Raw genomic sequence first — 20,445 nt, 5'->3', positions numbered from 1 at the left:
GAAATACGATGTCAAACAGTCTTCGGAGACTAATAGGGGCGATAAACTGACAGGGCGCTTTCTTTGGAACAGATTCAAACAAAGCTCATGTACTTGAAGTTAAGATAAAGCAAAGATTACAGTGGCCGTGTGTTCTTGACAAATGGACAAACTTGAAGCATTTTATACTTCGACAAAAAAAGGAGCAAAATACACCCCATTTAATGTTGATCAATCTTTCACCTTTGGTGCAAAATGACGACCGTAAAGCCCGGTTCATGCATATTTGCTGCGAATGTTTCGTGTGAGCGATTGTTCTTGCGTCACAATTGGAAAGGGATGGCGTACCGAATATTGCGTCACCAAAATTTGCTTCGCATTCGCACTCGCAGGAAATATAGTATGAACCAGGCTTTTAAGACGGTATTGAATGCTATGATCAATATTATGATATATTGATTTGACTGTTTTGTTTTGATCTGATCTTGATGTCATTTTTATGCAGTTGATGTCAATAGTCAAGAGGCAATACAGGAGACAAACATGAACGCCACAGCAGGACGAGGAGACCACTATCATACATTATACATCCCTGAACTCAGAGGTACACGTTTATCAATAAAAGATTCACGATGGCTCTTTCGGTTACTGCTTCACCAGAAAGTGCGTTTTTGGTATCGTTAACAGATGTTCGGCATTTACTTTAGAACTAACTAAAATGGCGTCTATTCTATCCTTCCTATTTTTACCAGGAATTATTTAGGGTTGTACTACGAGAATAAACACAGACAGATAAAACAGATGTTCTAGATTTCGGTGCCGCGTAGCGTGTGCCATTTTTCGGCATTTACTTTAGATATAACTTAAAGGCAGTGGACACTATTGGTTATTACTCAAAATAATTATTAGCATAAAACATTACTTGGTGTCGAGTAATGGGGAGAGGTTGATGGTATAAAACATTGTGAGAAACGGCTCCCTCTGAAGTGACGTAGTTTTCAAGAAAGTAATTTTCTGCAAATTTGATTTCGAGACCTCAAGTTTAGAATTTGAGGTCTCGAAATCAAGCATCTGAAAACACACAACTTCGTGTGACAAGGGTGTTTTTTTCTTTCATAGTTATCTCGCAACTCCGACGACCAATCGAGCTCAAATTTTCACAGATTTGTTATTTTATGCATATGTTGATATACACCAAGTGAGAAACTGGTCTTTGACAATTTACCATTAGTGTCCACTGTCTTTAACAGATGTTCTAGATTTCGGTGCCGCATAGTGTATGCCATTTTTCGGTATTCACTTTAGATCTAACTAAAACTGCGTCTATTCTATTCTTCCTATTTTTACCAGGAATTATTTAGGGTTGTACGACGAGAATAAGCGCAGACAGATAAAACAGATGGTATAGATTTCGGTGCCGCATAGTGTATGCCATTTTTCGGTATTCACTTTAGATCTAACTAAAACTGCGTCTATTCTATCCTTCCTATTTTTACCAGGAATTGTTTAGGGTTGTACTACGAGAATAAGCGCAGACAGATAAAACAGATGTTCTAGATTTCGGTGCCGCGTAGCGTGTGCCATTTTTCGGCATTTACTTTAGATATAACTAAAATGGCGTCTATTCTTTCCTTCCTGTTTTTATCAGGAATTATTGAGGGATTGTACTATACAATAATAAGCGCAGACAGATAAAATTCACACACAGCTCTGAGACAATTGGTTTGGCAAGGCCATGTGTAAAAACTGTGAACGGCTGACGCATTTAGTTTGTGCGCGTCATCCGTTTGCACTGTGTTTAGATTGTGTTTTGGCAACGCCTTAACATGTCAAATTCCATGAATAGGCTGATACTTTACTTATGTTTGCAGAATTTTTTTTATAACCGTTCGCCTTAACATGGTTGACATGAACGATTTGCCGTACTCATGAGCAGTGGTCAAGGAGTCAATTCGACATGATTCACAGACCACTCTGTTGAACGGCAGTGCTCAGACGGACCTTCACCCTGGCTTGCTACAACTTACCAAAAGGCACATGACTCAAGATCAATTTATGTTAAATATTCAAGAGTAAACAATGCAACAATTAACAATAGTTTCAAAGGTTTAATCTGACCAAACAAAAAAACTAAATTTTTACATTAAATGTGTGCGTTACATTAAACAATGTTATTAGCATCGTGGCATTGTCTCGGGATTGCTTACAGTAATTATGTATTTTGTTTTATTATTCATAAGTCAACTGTACGATCCATCCCCTATCTTCACACCCTGTACCTCTAACAGTCTATATATGTTTTGGGGTTAAGCAAAGACAAATTGACTCGAGGAGGATTTAAACCAACGACCTCAGGAACAATCTTCCGATGGCCGTAGGTCTAAACCCCACTCCAATAATTTGTTCTGCGTTCAACCCCAACTCATTTATAATGACATTATAAATAAGAATTAAGTGCTGATTTCATTTAGGTAATACATTCAATAAATATTACCCCCACCACCATCTGTGTCATAATACCAAGCATGTATTGCTTATGATGACCATCTATTTCACATTACAATCCCAAACTACCTTCTTTTAAAGTCTAAGTTTAGATGTGTTCATGTAAAGGGAAAAACACATGGTTTTTAAGGGATTTTTTTAAACGCTTGTGTACTTCCAGTTGTTAACTTTTGCTTATCGATACAGTGGCCTCACCAATATTTCAACTCACCCCCAAAATGCGAGTTTCCATTTCATCTCTACTTTCTCGTTCATTATCCTTTTTGTTTTCGTCCCGTCCATTCTTTCGCATTTTAAAAATAATATCGCACTATACCTTGGTGAGTTATACTATTACTATGATAAACCCTAAAGGCTTGACACTAAAACTGGTTTTGATTTTGTTTCGTTTAATGTTACATATCAAGGAGATTTTATGTAAAACTGCGATCAGTAGTAAACTCCGGTACATTTCCCCCTTACTCGACGTCGTCTTGAGGGCGCCCTTTTAAACGTACAGAGAACCCTATAAAATGTTGTTGTTTTTTTGCCAGAAGATAATAATACTGCAATAATATAGAAAGGTTTGCGGTAACACCATGTAATGATAAGCTCTAATTGAGTTGGGGTGGTTCTGAAAAGAATCGTAGGTTTTAACTCGACGTTTCGATCAGGGTGCTCCGATCGTCTTTGGGAGAATTTTGTTTTACTGCAGGTATACGGATGAGTAGGAAGCCGAGAATCCACTTGTCTGGATAGACTCATCCGACTGAAGCCAAACCGTCATCTGGTTGCCAGAAGATACGAAAGACCCCACAACGGACCCCGATCCACACATCCTAAAGAGACACGCGGGCATGGTTATACCGTCACTAATCACACCTGACCAAACGAGTCGTTACTAACTAAGAGTGTAACGAAGCCATGCAATGTTTGTTTTTTCTACGTTTAATTTTTCAAGACAGCATGCACGAAGTAACACCTAATCTTTAGTCATCACCCCCACCGAAACGATATCGAGAGAAAGGAATACTCTCATTTTTTTTCTCTCGAGGAAATACATTTAAAAAAAATTAAAAAGGAGAAAACTAGTCTATATTATAATTTCGAAGGAACATTTCTATCCCAAGGGAACGAAATAAAGGGCATTTAAAAGAAAAATGAACATAGGAAATGTCGACTACTTTGAGTGAACGAGATAACATTGTGAGCACGAATAATTCATAATGATGATGATGATGATGATGATGATGATGATGATGATGATGATGATGATGAACTATTATGAAGGGTTCAGAAAAATGAATCCGAGGGAAGAAAATTACTTCTACGATCCCTACTATTTTTGATTATGTCCACATCATTTTCTGCATAACTGTGTCAGGATTACTATAGGTAAGCCAGTCATTGGTTAATATTGTGACTGCCGGAAAACTATGAGTATTAAATATATATTTTTGTATTTTTTTTTTTTTTTTACATTAACAAATAAATTGTGCAATGAATGTTAGACTTGAAACTGTCTGAGTGACTCACCCTGCTGGTACATATTCATTGGCCACCTTGATAGAAAGTCTGTCCCATTCACACGTGCTCCCATCTTCGATATCAAGGGTGTCAATGCTCAACTCCACGTGCTGTCCCGCTGGTGCCTGTGTTGGACAGATCAGAGTGGACCAACCATAAGGAGCAAAACCAAATAAGTATCCAATATGCTTGTTTAGCGTTATGTTCTTGGTCAATTTTGAATCTTAATTAATTTAACAAATACAAAATAAACAAAATCACAAACACACATTCCCTTTTCTGGAGACATCTTGTGTTCTTTCCCTTGTCCCTGTTAGTCCAAGCTCCAGACCCCAAAAATTGAGAACAACCTACACAAATTGCTCCCCTCAATATTTTTACATGAAAATGTGCATTAAGACAAGCTGATCATGAATAAGGGTGGTGTATAAAATTTTGACCCGGCGAAAGTGCATTTTTGGGTCAAAAACAAAACGGCAGCCGTTTTTCCCCTGAAACCATACAAAACAACTCACATTGACATAACTAGAAAATTATGAGACCGATTCAGCCCAAATTTAGCTGAAAGTTATAGGTTTGTACATTTTACACTTTAAATGTCGATTCATGATCAGCGCGTCTTACCGCGCATTTTCATGTGCAAATATTGAGGGGAGCAAATAGTGTAAGGTAAAACTATTTTAAAGCGTTTTTGGCACTGTAGAGCTTAGATTATAAATAAATAAATAAATATAAAAAGAACATTAATTTAGTTTTTTACCCATACACCGATGTGTGTTAGTACTGTATACTCAGTACTTTCCCGAGTCCTGTGAAAAAAAAAGTCACATGCATGTTACTCGGGTGGGATTCGAACCCAGGACCCTTGTAATTCTAGAGCAAAGTCTTACCAACTAGACTAACGAGGTTGCCCGGTAGCTAGAGGCAGTTCGAATGCTATGTTTTGGCAGCGGGAACCGCGATATAAAGCCATTTATTAAAACAATGTAAATTTAATCTGGTGGAAAATCATAAAAGGTTACGCTCCGGAAGTGTCAGGCATTCAGGCGCCGGTTCAGTTAATGGCACACACTGGCCCCTCCCCATTGCCATATAGAACCCTTCTGGACTTGCATCCGACCCAGAGCACATCCCCCCCTGCCTCGAACCCTAGCCACCACGCGGGCCCTGTCCCTTTAGGGGAGAAAGCAAGGCAGATCCCAATCACACTGTCCCATCAGGGGCAGCAAAAAGCCTTGAATCTATATTAGAGACAGACGGTATTCGAACCCGGACCGGATCATCCGAGTTACTGAGACAGTCCCAGCACCCTTAACGCACTGCGCTAATGTGTTGGTGCTTAAAAACTGGTGTTTTCATGGTCATAATCAATAGACCGATTGCACTCCGTGCCTCACGTGACCTATAGTGGGTAAAATGTAAACAAACACGGCGTACTGCATATAAACGTGCGTTAAGAAGACATGGTTACTGTTATAAGGTGATTAAGCTGCGGTTGCTTTGTGTTTTTGTGCTAGGGTTGGTGCTTAGAACTGGTGTTTTCATGGTCATAATCAATAGACAGATTGCGCTCCGTTTCAATTCTCGAAATCTCTCAATTCTCGAAATCACTTGAGAGTATTCCTGAGTTTGTTAGATGAGACCTTACCCGTGGCTGAACAATGCCAGTAATGGGTAAAACCAACAGTCACCAACTAGGAAATTCCACGAAAATGTCCACAGGATGTCATGTGTTTGTGCACTGAAAGTGTGGTTTACAATGCCCTCGTTGTAATGATATTGTTGCCAATATTTTCAATACAAATCTCCTGAAGAAGCTGCAAATTTTATTTATTTTCACCCTTAAATTATTTGATTACAAGGGGTATAGCTGTCACACAGCGTAAAATCCACGGCGAGTGAGCTCGCTCAAACCTCATTTATAGTCTAACAAAAGAAACCTTTTTTTGTAGTACAATACTTAAACTATCAAACAGCAAAATGTGATTTAAAATATTCCCCCAAATTGTCTGTTTCCAATTTTGTTATGCAAAATGGCGGCCATATTGAAAATGTAAAATTTACAAACCTATAACCTTCAGCCAGATTTGGGCTGAATCAGTCTCTTAATCTTCTAGTTATGTCAGATGGGAGTTTTATTTCAGGGGGAAACGGCGGCCATTTTGTTTTTTTGACCCCAAAAAACACACTTTTGCCGGGTCAAAATGTTTTACACCACCGTGATTCATGATGATCAGTGCGTCTTACCGCACATTTTCAGGAAAAAATGTTTTAAAGCATTTTTGGCACTGTGGAGCCTAGACTATGTACTTATGATTTTTCCATAGCCTTTGTACACAAAAACCCCTTGTTGAGCACCCCGGTCGTTATAAACACATCAACAAAAGTAAGTCCCCCCCCCCCAATTGATCTCCATTATACTGACTGGATAGGACATCGCGTCTAAACGCAGGCCGCGCGCGTATTTTTTAAAACGGGTGAAGACCGTTCGTCACACGAAGTGCGCGCTGTACACTTTTAAACGGAGTTGCTGCAAGCAGAGAGAAGTGGAAGTCGTGCGCGGCTGTCAATCACTGGAGGAGGGAAAACTGAGTCGGCAAAGGGATTGTCTTTCCATAAGTAGGTAGGCCTTTGCATTTTTTTAGCGATTCATATTATTATTATTATATCTAACGTTACAAATATAAGCCGGAAATTTAAACTATCTTTCATAAAATAATTATTATAGGCCAAGTATTTGTTATTTTTACCGAGCAATACTATTTTTGTTTTCGCTCCGTTACAGATGGTTGTCTGGAATCGACGAGGACGGGAAGCCCGGATTTCAACAGATGTTTGTCATAGCATCAATAGTTAAAAGGTTCGGGAAAGCGACAAGTATATGCGAATTATGTACAGACGATACAAGTTCGTTGAGAGGATCAGTCATCTCGGAAATAGCCGACTTCATTATTTGTGACCAAAATAAAAATATTTATTTCTGGCGGAACAATAAAACGGTTATGGAAGTTTTGCTGTTGGGATTGTTTTTCAATTAACATGATGAATAGAAGCTTCACAATAAAAAGTTTAAATTTGTTAATGGAGTCAACTCTCACTTATCACATTGTATTTTGTTTTAATCTTTCTTGTTCTTTTCCCTCGATTTTAGCGAGTATGTAGTTCTCACTCTAGTGCCTACTCGAATTGTTTATTGTAGGAGCGACTCTTGTTTTGTCTTTGTATGGTTTATTGCCATTTTCTCAATGAACTGAAAGAATAAAAAAAAACATGTACCTGAATCCCAATACAGTTTCTCGGCCGAGTGTTTGTTTAGAAATTTAAATATCATTATCATAATACTAATAGGGCATTTGATAGAAACAAATGTAAAGTTAGTTTGCTTTATTGCATTTCACTCAGAAACTTTTTCATACTTCAAACTATCGATCGTCATGTTTTCCCCACATTTCTATTTTCAATTTACAACTTCAACTGACAAACTCAAACCCGACCAAGTGCACATTAATTTACCCGTTTGAAGGAATTGCGCCGCCATTGTTGGGCCGCGTGTTTATGCATGCAGCATAGCGCAATGTCCTATCCAGTCAGTATAATGGAGATCAATGGTCCCCCCTAAATAATTCGCCATAACATCGTAAGGTAGTGTAGTGGAGTGGAGTGTTTTAGATGGTTGATTTCGAGACCTCAAATTCTAAACTTGAGGTCTCGAAATCAAATTTGTGGGAAAATACTTCTTTCTCGAAAACTATACCACTTCAGAGAAAGCCGTTTCTCACAATGTTTTATACCATCAACCTCTCCCCATTACTCATTACCAAGTAAAGTTTTATGCTAATATTTATTTTGAGTAATTACCAATAGTGTACACTGCCTTAAACTGTACATTTAACATAGTACGAAGACTTACAGTTATGGTCCAGAGGCAGTCAGCATCCGGCGGATAATCACCTGGATATGCCGGCGAGGTGAGCGTTCCAGACCCGCTCAACGATCCCCCACAAACTGATAAAATACAATATTATACAATCATGTTTTAACTACAAGTAATCAAGTATACAAAGGCCGGTTTTAAGCTAATGAAAACAGGATTTTATTCACTGGTAGACGGTACCGATAACGTGACGTCACGATCACTTTATCAGGTGTTGAATTATATTAAATTTTGTTTTGTGTCGATTGTCGAAATATTTGGTTCGTAGGTTATCAATCTTTGTATGGTTTTTAATTAATCTAGGTTTATCTTTTTATTTATTTATTTTTATTTTTTTTTTTTCACTCTTTCACTTTTCTTTGTTGCAATACACTCAGTTTGTCCAAGGAATAAATGTGAACAACAATAGGAACCAAATATGAACCTTATATCAGCAATAACCATTCCATTTTTCTTGTTTTTCTCTACTCGATTTATGAATAAAATGGAACGTAAATGACAAGGGAATTCTCACCTGCTCTCGCGACTTCTCGTAAGTCTTCATCCTGCTCCCGGACTATGAATGGTCTGGACTTTCCCTTTTCCACCACCTCCTTTAAGTGTTTGAGAGCCTCATCCTCTGTCATCTGGGTCGTGCGTTGTTTCTCTGGCCCGTTGATGCTTCTTGTGGCCAATTCATCCCCATGGACTGATTGGCAGGTCACAGCAAATGCTACTAGAACGACAGTAAGGGCCACCGCTGCACACGCCATTGTATCTGCAAGACATAAACAATTTGGTGCAAGTTTAATTTTTCGATCAACAAAATTTGACTAAGCTTTCACTATATAGTTGTAGTTTATATAAGCATGAGATGCACTTATCTCATGTCGTCGAGAACTCCTTTCCAATCAAACAAGGAGTGATACAAATGAGTAACACGATTGGTTAATAGACTTCGAAGAAGATTTTTTTTTTTTAAATGTTCATTATGGAGACAATGTTATGGGTAATTGGTGCAGGTCTCCCACCACCCTATTAACAACAAAAAATGAACAATTCCCCAGGACTTCTGAGGGTCAACTACTTTACGGGATAATTGAGTTACAAGACAATGGCCATGAAGTAAATATAGTTAAAATTCAATGACAATAAATACAAGTTATTGAACAATGTTTTAATGGTTATTGGTGCAGCCTCCCACTAAGGACACTAAAAGAACGAATCCCGTGGACTGTTGAGGGTCAATGGCCCTAAAGAACAATCCAATAATTAAGATACACAATGACCATTAATTAAAACTTTGATAAGTTAATTGTAGTGCTGAGGTATTCTAAATTGTGTTGACAAATCCAACTAAATTTCGTTGATTTCAAACTGTGAACCGCCTACTGGTTCGGGACGGAAGAAGTATAAGTTTAACTAAAAACGCTTGTAGTCGATGAGGCGGATGAAAGGGCTCATTGCCAGCGACAACAATTTATTAATTTACATGACATTTTTCTAATTTAAATTGGTCGATTAGTTTGGAAAATGATTCTACATTACTACTACAATAAATTTAAAATTAGTTTTTGGCACCCTACTGATAAAGGATCCAGTAACCTTGTAATTTAAATTGCTTGCGCATTATTGTATCCCTTTAGTCGATTCGTTAAAAAAATAAAGATAAGATATTGCATTAAAAAACAAGTATTTTTTTCAAGTGTACTTAAACTACCGCTGAGACAATTGCTAGTTCTTAATGGCAAAACATCTTTTCAATTTAAGAAGGGTTCATTTAGACGATACTTACTCTTAAAATTGTCAAGTGTGAAATTGAATAAAGTTTGTCATTTAGAAACAAGATCTAATCATTCAGTAGGTGTGTATATAAGAACCGAATCAGAGACACACAGCATTTTCATCGCTGTATTTGAGAGACTTCAAATCAGCAGCTCTAAAAAAAATTAATCTCGACGGTTAAACTATTTGCTCACCAACAAGAGAAAGACGGAGTATTCAACCTTTGGTAAAATGAAGGTTCCATTTCTCATTTTACTATGTGTGCTCGCTTCGTCAGACTGGGTTTCTAGTTACTTCACTCCGGAAAAGGTAAAATAGTTCAGAACTAATGTAGGGCCTACTCACTTGTTGATTGCTTCTCATGAATCTTAGTTTTGTTTAGATGTTTAAAGGTTGTGGACGCTATTGGTAATTGTTAAAGACCAGTCTTCTCACTTGGTGTATCTCAACATATGCATAAAACAACAAAACTGTGAAAATTTGAGCTCAATTGGTGCGTTTAGATGGTTGATTTCGAGGCCTCTAAACTTGAGGTCTCGAAATCAAATTCGAGGAAAATTACTTCTCTCTCGAGAACGTTGTCACTTCAGAGGGAGCCGTTTCTCACAATGTTTAACACCATCAACTTCTCCCCATTACTCGTCACTTTCATGTATTAGGCCTTTTGGTTTCATTCAAATACTTATTTGCTTCTTAAATTTTACCATTTAAAACATTTCTCTTCGGGTTGAGATAAATTCCCTAAATGAAAGGTTGTCACCATTATAAACATGCATGACATGGGGCATTAATATTTGTTCACATTTCCCTCGTCGTGGGTTGTTAATTGTACTGAAAATCTTTATTAATGATTATGTTTTTAGGCGGAACACAACCAGTGCATCGTAACCATGTCTTCATATGCCCTGCATAGTGATGAAAAGAGTAAACTAAGACGGTCGAAGCAATCATACATGTAGTTACATGAGTTTCTTTAGTAAGCAGACGACAAAGGGGGAGGGGTAGACCTTTATCACGATGCAGCTGTCTTATATTTCTCCCATTTATATCAATGTTATCAAACCGAGGCTGGAAGAACAAACTAGTCTGGTTACTAATTGCAGAGTGATTGTTAGCATTCATTATTGTTATTCGATACCAATGACCAAGATGGAGGCAGCATGATAAAGGTCTATAGCAGTTAAAAAAATTAGTTTTATAAATTTAATTGCCAAGTTCCATGTTGTATTTTTTTCCAAAAGCGAGGTGATGGAGATGGGCAGGGTAAAGTGAAGCAACTACCAGAGGAGAATCCTAGTAGTGACACGTACCAGTCTGATATGAAGGTTGCACCTGCGCAAAAGAGAGAGATCGATGCTCAAATTGAAGACAATAAGACGGGACGGAAAAGGAGAAAAGCCTTGGCTGATTTGTCTACCCGATGGCCCGGAGGTGTTGTCCCTTACATCATTGATCTTGACTCAGGTAAAAAAGACGTTGCTATATTATTACAAACTATAATCGGCATTAGTACATGCTTTTGTTGTGTTTTTTGTTTACTAATTTATTTGTATGTTGGGGTGAGTGATTTTTGTATTTCATTTTTTACATACCAACATTTGTGTATGTGATTACACATAAAGCTCCTCTGTTTGGTAAGCCAATATTGTAGCCTACGCCTGACGTGCAATTTAGGTCCAGCATAGGAATAACCACCAGGAAATTAAGTTAACCCATTAAGACGCTTTTTGTTCATGAACACTGCTACCCGGCTGATTCCGGCCGTTAATTTAACTACCTTGTAAGTATAACATAATCAGCTCACCGAGGAGTATTATGGGAGCACATCCAATCACTAAAACCATCACCCCTGCCTCTCACCCATTCTTCCCATGAGTGTCATGGCTGGGATTCGAGCCAACACCTAGATGACATTCATTTCGTATATAGCTTGATGAATGCATACTCCAAACACTCAATAGTTTATTGATGCACCATTTTGTTTGATATATTGATATGTATTTTTGTTTATTTATTTTTTACTCCTAGTTGATAATTTAAAGGTTATTGCGAGTGCATTTGACCTTTGGGAGGCCGAGACATGCATCAAGTTCGAGGCTTACGACGCAAGCAAACATGACGTCCACCTGGTGTTCAGGAAACTAGACGGGTATACAAATAAGTATTTTGTTTATTGTTGTGTTTTGGAAAAACTTAGAAACTAACTCGCAGCGATCTGATAATTTCACAGAAGCTTCAGAAACAAACAAAAACGATTACTGTGTACTGGTTAATAATTGGGCTTTGAATGTTTTGGCTTTAGCGTGAAGTCACTTATAAAGGATCAAATTGCCGGGTTAAAAAAAAACGTGGAACGGGCCTAAAAGGCACCCCCCCCCCCCTCATAAAACCTTATAACATTTCTGTGAACACATTATCTATAGAAAGGAAGAAGGTGAAACTCAAATAAAGTACTAAACTTCTTTTTCAGCTGTTGGAGTTGGGTCGGAATGCAGAGAACAGCAGAGCAGGAGATCTCAATTGGTTCAGGATGTGAATACGTGAGGACATATTTTTTATAATGTTTTTGAACATTTTTGTATATTGTTTTTTTGGAAAAGTCCTTACTTTGTATCTATTTCTTCGGGTTATGCGCGGTGGATAATTAGCGCGACTTGAATTTCTAATAATTGCCATGAATATTAATGAAAACAAGTACCTAATCCAGATTAAATGGCAAAATAACCCCAAATAATAAACACCCACAAGCATTGTACTATCAGTCATTGTTTTCTCATGTTAAATTCTACTTATTTGATTTTACAGATTGGTACCATCGCTCATGAGATCGGACACGCCATAGGATTTCACCATGAGCAGTCCAGGCCAGACCGAGACGAGTACATTAGCGTCGTGTATGCAAATGTGCAGGACAACAGGGCGTCCAACTTTGACAAGTACGAGACTTCAATCAGCAACTACGGTGTACCATATGACACAAAATCAATCATGCAGTATGACAAAAACGTAAGTGTAGTTTTTTTACTCATAATGTATGTACATGTATGTATGGGTCATTGATGTAATAATTATGCTTAAAGAATCCGTTCACGAGTCTTTTGTTCCCAACCGGCGTCAAATAATTTGTTTAAAAGACTGCCAGTTTTCATTACACTGCAGCGTATAAAGCGTGGGGGCTTTCCAAGCTAGGCCTTCACGATTAGTTTCCTGAGCAAATCTGTAAGGGAAATATCTCCGCCTGAAACAATGTTAGCCCCCATGTTTGAGGAAAAATAGTTGTTTAAGACTCCCAAAGACACAATTGCCGCAATCAAACGTGAACGTGGACAACTTGACCGACTAAGACACGACCACCACAAATTTAATCAAATTTTCTCAGGGTTGTGCCTCTTGACAGACACCATTTCGAACAGAAGGCTTTTCAGATGAAATCACACGAACTGAAGGTGGGTCTAGGCCCATTGCCGCATAATATTTGAGAGGCAACACTATAGGTCCTAACATTAATTTTACTGAGCCTTGTTAACCCGAGTTTACCAGTTATTTACAAAAACGTCTTCCACTTTTAGAGTCAACTGATTTAATGATGAATCTAGCATGTTGAGGATTTGCATTTTCTTTTCTATTTTTTTTTTGTTGCACAGTACTTTTCCAAAACTGGCTTGCCAACCATGACCACCAAGAAAGTCTTGGACCAGTTTGATCTCGGGCAACGGCAATATTTGTCATTTTATGATTCTCTCCTGGCAAATCGTATGTACGAATGCGAATGTAAGTATGTGTTCTTTGGTTTAACAAGGGGCCCTTATAGAAGAATTATGTATACGACTCATAAAACGTTTGGTAATAATTTTTACAAAATTAATATTTGTGCAACATTTGTTGAACGGCCTACAGCAGCCCCCATAAGCATTAGAATCATAGGGATATAAGTTTTATTAAAAACAAAAATTTAATCTGAGGAACATTAAGGCCTAGGCCTACTGCTGCAGGAACAATAACCTTTTTTTTTCAACCTCCCCGAATTTTTAAAAAAGCGTGACATCTAAAAAGCAATACCAGATTTTGAGATGAAATTTCACAGGTTAGTCTTACAAAGGCTATATCAACATAGAAACAGGATACAAAAAGTTAACTGTTCAAGAAAAGTAAGCCTATACTTACCCTTTTTAAACGCCCACACAGAGAACAGGGACGGCCATACCACTCATATAAAAAAACAGCACCATGCAGCACTCATTTCGTCCAACAGTCACACGAAAAAGTGAGCGAAAAGTCTCTAAAATTCCCAGCTCGCAATGTCAAGAACATTCTAAACTCACCTTTCGGTTGAACTTTGTCATGTCCTAGCCATTTTACTTCAATGCTTAAGTTTTATTAACTCAGAAGTGTTTATTTCAAAGTTGCAGCAACAAAATGACACACAATAATTACACGGACAACGTGAAAGTTCACTTTTACAACATGGCGCTTCGTGGTCACGTGGTCTCTTTGTTTTTTGAGAGCGCGCCCTCTTGTGTGTTTGACGTTTAAGTCGGCGTCGCGGTAGAACAGGCTTCATCAAAAGGCCTATACCGAATTGCAAACATATGAATGTAAAACACAAGGAATTCTTCTTGCTTTTTCTAACTGTTCACTTACTCTATAAAAAAAAACTCTTGAGTAGACAGGAAGTTGAAAACATCAACACGATTTGTTATCAACATACACCCCACTCAAACTGGTTCTGATTCTGCAAAATTTATTCAATAAATGAGAAAAGAAAACAGAAAAATGTTGTGCGTTGTCACAAGTAGAAAGAATACTTGCAATACTCAATCATTGAGGTAGGAAACCTCCATGACTCAAGCAAGTATTTAAAACTGTACATTAAGAACCGTTTTGAACCTTCTTTTTTCCTCAGCTGATTGTAATGCTGCCCTTACCTGTGAGAATGGTGGCTATGAGATAGAGTTAGTTGGAGTCTGCAAATGCGTATGTCCCCCTGGCTACGCTGGTGTTAGATGTGAAGAGGACGATACCGCTGCGTTAGAAAACCCCAGATGTAGGACTACACTAACTGAAACAACAGGATTGATTCAATCTCCCAATTATCCTTTTAACTACGATAATAACGAGAAGTGTGCATGGTTGATCCAGGTAAGCGTTATACAGGGTGCTTTCGTTTAGCTCCCCTGGGTCAACCCCGGTGTGTAGCGGGTTTCTTTTAAGGACAAATGTTGGTAATAATCTACACGCGTTTGTCCTGTGGAAAAAACGTTACACACCGGGGTCGACCTGGGATGGGAAGACTGTGCTAAACGCCGGGATTTACTCCTAGTATTTCTAGGCTTTTGGGCTTCTGGCGATGTTCTGGGCTTTAACATGCACATTGGACCGACGGATGCATTTCCTATCTAAAAATAAAGCACAAGTAGCACGACAGGGACTCGAACCCACACTCTGCTGACCAGAACACCACCTGAGCGCGAGCCAGCTGCCTTATTCACAAGTCAGCCGTCTTTCACTAAAGGTTGCTGAGCACACCAAAGTATGCTTACCACAGTATGGTTCCAGCCAAAATACAATTTCACATGCACCGTTGTGACTGGTATCCTGCTTTAACAAAATTAAGCAGACAATATTATTGTTAGTTATATTTTCTGCTTAAGAAGCGCCAGAAAAGTGGGCCCTGGGGTGGATTTCACAAAGAGTTAGGACTAGTCTTATCTCGAGTTAGGACCATTTACTCGTCCTAACTTAGGACTATCCATGCAATTTGTACATCTCCAAGGACCAGTCCTAAGTTAGGACTAGTCCTAACTCTTTGTGAAATCGAATACTGGTGATACAAACGTTTTAGCATGCATATGGCAGTAAATTAATAAAGTTTATCTAAAAGTGCGCAACTAATTCGTCTCAATACGGACGGAGCTGCGCATCACTGTTTGTTTGTTTGTTTTTTATTTCCAAATATCACAATAAATAACCATGAAATATACAAGAACAAAAACAACGAGTGATAAGAGGAGGGCACCAGGAAAAAGTCTGGGCTTGTACAGAGCCTGGACCCTTTATAATGTAAATTAATACGTTTTTAGTTTATAACCTTTTCGTTTTGAATGTTGAAAATTAACACAAAAACAGAGTTGTTTTGTCAGACCATTCGCTATTATTATGCATGTCTTTGAGTTAAAGCCGCACCATCACATTCAACAGGTGTACTCACTATGAGCTGCGAAATGGTGTTATTAAATCTTCTCTTTTATTTTGTTTCTCGATTCCAGGGTGGTGAAGGAACGACCATAACTTTAACCATTGATGTTCTCGACGTGGAAGACGCTTCCCATTGTATCTACGATTCACTTTATGTGTATGATGATAGTATGTTCTACACCACCAAAAAGTAAGAACATCATGCATGGCTCAAAATGAATGAAACAGTTATAATTATCAATATATAAAATAACGTTAACTTCAGCTCATCTGATGAATTTTGTTCTTCTAAAAAGTACACACGGGCAATAACATTATTTTTGATATCATGTTATTTCTAAGAAAATTTGTTCGTTCAAAAAAAAAAATTAAACAATTTGGAGGAAACTGAAGAATGGCACTGACTTTACTTTAAAATATTGGTATTGTACAACTATTATTAATTTACTTGTCAAATTTAGCAATTTAGAACACAATGGTCGTGTTGTCATTTTAGCCTTTGAGAAAGACTCTGGGTAGAAACGTCAGGCCATTAACTGTTTTTTCCTTCTTTTTTCCATTTATTATATCGGTCCTTTTGGTTGGTAAGTTGTTTGCAACAGCTAATTATATTAACCTGTTTTATTTTCTGCTTTCTAGGTTGTGTGGCTCAACACCCCCTGCATCTCCAATAACATCCAAGTCCAATCAGATGATGCTCTATCTGCATACAGACGAATCTGAAGCCAGGAAAGGGTTTAGTGCCAGCTACGTCATCAATCCATGTGCGCATTAATTGAAGCCTTTTTCTTAGTGCGATAATGGGTTCTTTTTATGTTTTTTTTTTTCCTTCTTTTCTTTTTGGTAAAGGTATTGTACAGGATTGGTATAAGACAAAATACACAAAATTGTTTAATTTTAAGCCGAAAGGTGATTACTGATTAGGCCTACTAGAACCTCTGGAAATGAATTGATATTTTGAGAAAACAATAATCTGATACCTGAAAAATGCAGCTTATTAATTGATTAAGGACAAATTGTTTACATGCATGCAACTTATTGTGCATTGATTTTTTTTCTTGTTTTTTCTCCGGACTCACGTCAGGTGTTGCTTGATATGTTGTGGTTGATCACCGAAAAACATGAACACTGTCAGCGCCTATTAATCAGCTCTACCAAACCTGTATAATACCTACAACTTCTTTATTAATCACCATCTTATTTTCTTAAAGACACTAGACTCTATTGGTAACCGCACAGACCAGTCTTCTCACTTGGTGTATCTCAACATATTTTTATGCATAAAATAATAAACCTGTGAACATTTGAGCTCGATTGGTCGTCGGATTTGCGAGATAATGAAAGAAAGAAAAAACACCCTTGTCACACAAAGTTGTGTGCTTTCAGATGCTTGATTTCGGGACCTCAAATTCTAAGCTTGAGGTCTCAAAATCAAATTTGTGGAAAATTACTTCTTTCTCGAAAACTACGTCAGTTCAAAGAGCCGTTTCTCACAATGTTTTATACTTTCAACCTCTCCCCTTTACTCGTTACCAAGTAAGGTTTTATGCTAACAATTATTTCGAGTAATTACCAATAGTCTCCACTGGCTTTAATCCTTAAGTTAGTCTTTTCCTTGAAAGAGTATTCCCATCAACCTCTATAGAGTCAATGATCCTGGATCTGCCAATGCATAGACGCAAACTCAGCGCAAAAGTTGCATGAATTGTATGAATATTCAGCCTCGTATTAGCATGATCTTTATTTGGGGTTTCTGGTACTTTTAGTGACGGCTTGACATGACAACAGAAAATGAGTTTTGAAATAGTTTAGTGATCTTACCGAAGAAAACAATAACAATGTTAATCATGAAACTTTTAAGTTAGTTACTTGAAACACAAGGAATGTTTCCTCGTCGTCGGTCGATCATCTTCGTTTATAATTTTCTTCTTGGGAAACTAGTGATGATAATTTTCATTCAGCCATAAATCCTCTGCTCCTTCATTAACATGCAGGTGAAGGAGTATGCGGCGGAACAATGAGTGGGGATTCTGGTTGCCTTGCACCGCCCAGCAGTGGTGCTGATGGTAATGACTGTACCTGGACAATCCAGGTATGGCCCACCATTCAAATAAACTCAATTCAACTTCAATTCAATTATTTTTTTATTTGTCTTACCTCGGTTCGCACATAAGATTTATATCACAAGTTCACATATTATTTAAACGAGACAGTAAAATGAATTTCATATAAGGGCCTAAACCTCATGTTTACATTACATAGACAGGGCCTTTGTTTATGTTATTGAAGGGGCACAAACAATTGCCATTTCAATCAAGGGCAATTTAAATTTGAATGTGTGGTACATTGACAAGGGCACCACAGCAAAAGCACAGGGCACCATAGAATTTGCTGTGGGTGCCATGGATTATTTCGATGTCTGTATTATAGGCATTTATCTTAAGGGCACTTCCCCTGCTGCATTATTATTACACTGTAGCCTACTATTTAATCAAAAGGGAAAGTTCCCCAGATCAAGTATTAGTTTGTGCTCAGTGCCTCACCTGCAGTGGGACAAAACCATTGTTTACCTTGGTTGAAAAAAAACATCACCCCCTTCATAGCTATGTGGATGGGTGCGTTCGTTTAGCTTCCCTGGGTCTACCCCGCGGTGCTCACTCGGGGGAGCCCCTGACAAGAGCTAAACGAACGACCACTCACGGCTCTCGTAGTGACGTCGTTTACCTGGGGCCAGCCCCCAAAGTGACCCACTCTACAAGCAGGGCATGATCTGGGGGCTGACCTGGGTGAGCGCCTGGAATGACGTCATGGATATTCGAACGCACCGGGGCAGACCGGGGATGACCCAGGGAAGCTAAACGAACGCACCAAATAATATAACACTGACTCTTACCGCAACCAATCTTATACCAAACCCTATTCATGTCAGTTTGTTGGGAATGTCATTTCGTCTCCTATAAGTGTGTCTAACTCATTTTAACCCATTTCTTATGCATGCTTTTTTTTCGTTCACTGCAACATCAGGTTGGTGAAGGGTTTCACGTTGCATTGGATATCTTTGAATTAGACCTAAATTGCAACAGCGAGTCCCTTGCAGTTGCCCTATCAGAAGGTGTACTTGTCCGACCGGCCATGTAAGTACAGGCATAGGCAGATCCAGGGTGTGGTTGACTTACTGGGATGATTTCTATTTCTGCGTCTATTATTTACAAATTTTTGTTATACCATTTTGAATACCACCTAAAGTATACATTTTTTTTTACTTCGATTGTTTTAATCCTAGGGCCTATGTAAATGTAGATGTACATGGTAATTTTCAACGTCTAAGCATAATATGGTTGTGTTTTTGAGATAATATAGGCGAAAATCGAGACCGAATATTATTATGTCCACGCAGAAAGAAAAATTCCTTTTAGAAATACACAATCTGAGAAGCGTTACGCGGTAACGACTTTCAGATTCAAATTGTTGGGCACTCTGGTTTTTTTGTTACATTAACTTCAAAGTGAAATATTGATCAAAACGCTTCATACTATCAAAAGATGCTAAAGCTTCTAATCAAAGGTTTTTATTTCCATCAAATTTAAGTGTGATACCAAACCGTAGGCTATACCTTACCTTTAAGCTTTGTGGACCCTGGAAAGAAACAAACAACGGGCTATTATGACTCAGGGCTGTATGCTTTGTTCTTGAAAGGGCAAGGGCACCAAGGCATTTTCTTCTTGGCATAGGGCACCCTATGATGAAATTGCAAATTTGTACTGGAGCACGTTCAAGGGCACCAAGGCAATGACCAGGGGACACGGAGGCAATCGCCTTCGTTGCCTCCGTGAAGTATCAGTCCTGATGACTACACAATGTTACAACAAGTGTATTCCTTTGTGGATGCGTTTAATGATAATAAAAACAAGAATTTCCTTTTTCCATTACAATAAAAAAAGGAAGCAATCATGTTTGCATTACACGAAATATTCACATTACTTTGTGAGTTTTCGGCAAGACCATCAGAAAACAAAGGAAAACTTACAAACAAGCAGATATGTTTTTTTTCCTCTAAGAGAAGTTTAATCATTGGTCGCCATAGTATCAACCTTCTGCATAAAGATTATTACAATATTTCTCTCTTTTTCTATGAAGGATTTGTGGTACAACCCCACCTGAAGGACCCATCATTTCCCTTGGCAACCGAATGACTGTGAGACTGACTACAAACAGCTCTGGAGGACGTAGTAAATTTACCGCTGCGTATCGAGCTGTTTCGACCGCTGTGTAGTAGATAGAAATACTTGGAGTTGTATATACCCATCCGCGTTGTGGGAAACTTCAGAGAACTAAATTTATAATTGATTGACTTTGGTAGTGACTTGGGCAGTCTGTCGATTTAATATAGATTTGATTATTTGATCAGCATAGATATAGGTATAGTTGTGTGAATTCACTGAAAACAAATCAATGCAAATTCGTAGTTTAATATAAATGGTAGCCAACGGACCTCAATGCAATAAGCCCTATCTGTTTGTTGTACGATTCATTCCAGTATAGTTATTTCATTGGTGAGCACA

General features: G+C 38.2%; 2 protein-coding genes across 3 annotated transcripts; one reads left to right on the top strand and one right to left on the bottom strand.

Annotated features, from left to right (window-relative positions):
• Nucleotides 1-2,136: 2,136 nt before the first annotated feature.
• On the bottom strand, nucleotides 2,137-14,128 carry LOC139945876 (embryonic protein UVS.2-like). 2 transcript variants are annotated; one of them, XM_071943381.1, is made up of 5 exons: nucleotides 13,853-14,128; nucleotides 8,439-8,681; nucleotides 7,901-7,995; nucleotides 4,000-4,115; nucleotides 2,137-3,302 (listed from the first exon to the last, which is right to left on the bottom strand). In XM_071943381.1, exons 2-5 carry the CDS (start codon nucleotides 8,674-8,676, stop codon nucleotides 3,170-3,172), a joined length of 582 nt encoding a protein of 193 aa, XP_071799482.1. In that variant the 5' UTR covers nucleotides 8,677-8,681; nucleotides 13,853-14,128; the 3' UTR covers nucleotides 2,137-3,169. The 2 variants fall into 2 exon arrangements, with proteins under 2 accessions (XP_071799482.1, XP_071799490.1); XM_071943389.1 differs by having other exon boundaries at nucleotides 14,011-14,119.
• LOC139943738 (protein SpAN-like) lies at nucleotides 9,920-20,156 on the top strand. Its single transcript, XM_071940515.1, has 12 exons — nucleotides 9,920-9,997; nucleotides 10,930-11,152; nucleotides 11,717-11,837; nucleotides 12,159-12,228; nucleotides 12,494-12,694; nucleotides 13,333-13,459; nucleotides 14,592-14,827; nucleotides 15,955-16,073; nucleotides 16,523-16,647; nucleotides 17,878-17,975; nucleotides 18,908-19,017; nucleotides 20,021-20,156. The coding sequence occupies exons 1-12, from the start codon at nucleotides 9,920-9,922 to the stop codon at nucleotides 20,154-20,156; spliced, it is 1,644 nt and encodes a 547-aa protein (XP_071796616.1).
• Nucleotides 20,157-20,445: the final 289 nt, after the last annotated feature.

Source organism: Asterias amurensis, chromosome 1 (assembly GCF_032118995.1).
Source record: "Asterias amurensis chromosome 1, ASM3211899v1".
NCBI classification, from domain to species: Eukaryota; Metazoa; Echinodermata; class Asteroidea; order Forcipulatida; family Asteriidae; genus Asterias; species Asterias amurensis.
This window is presented reverse-complemented; position numbering and strand designations above follow the sequence as displayed.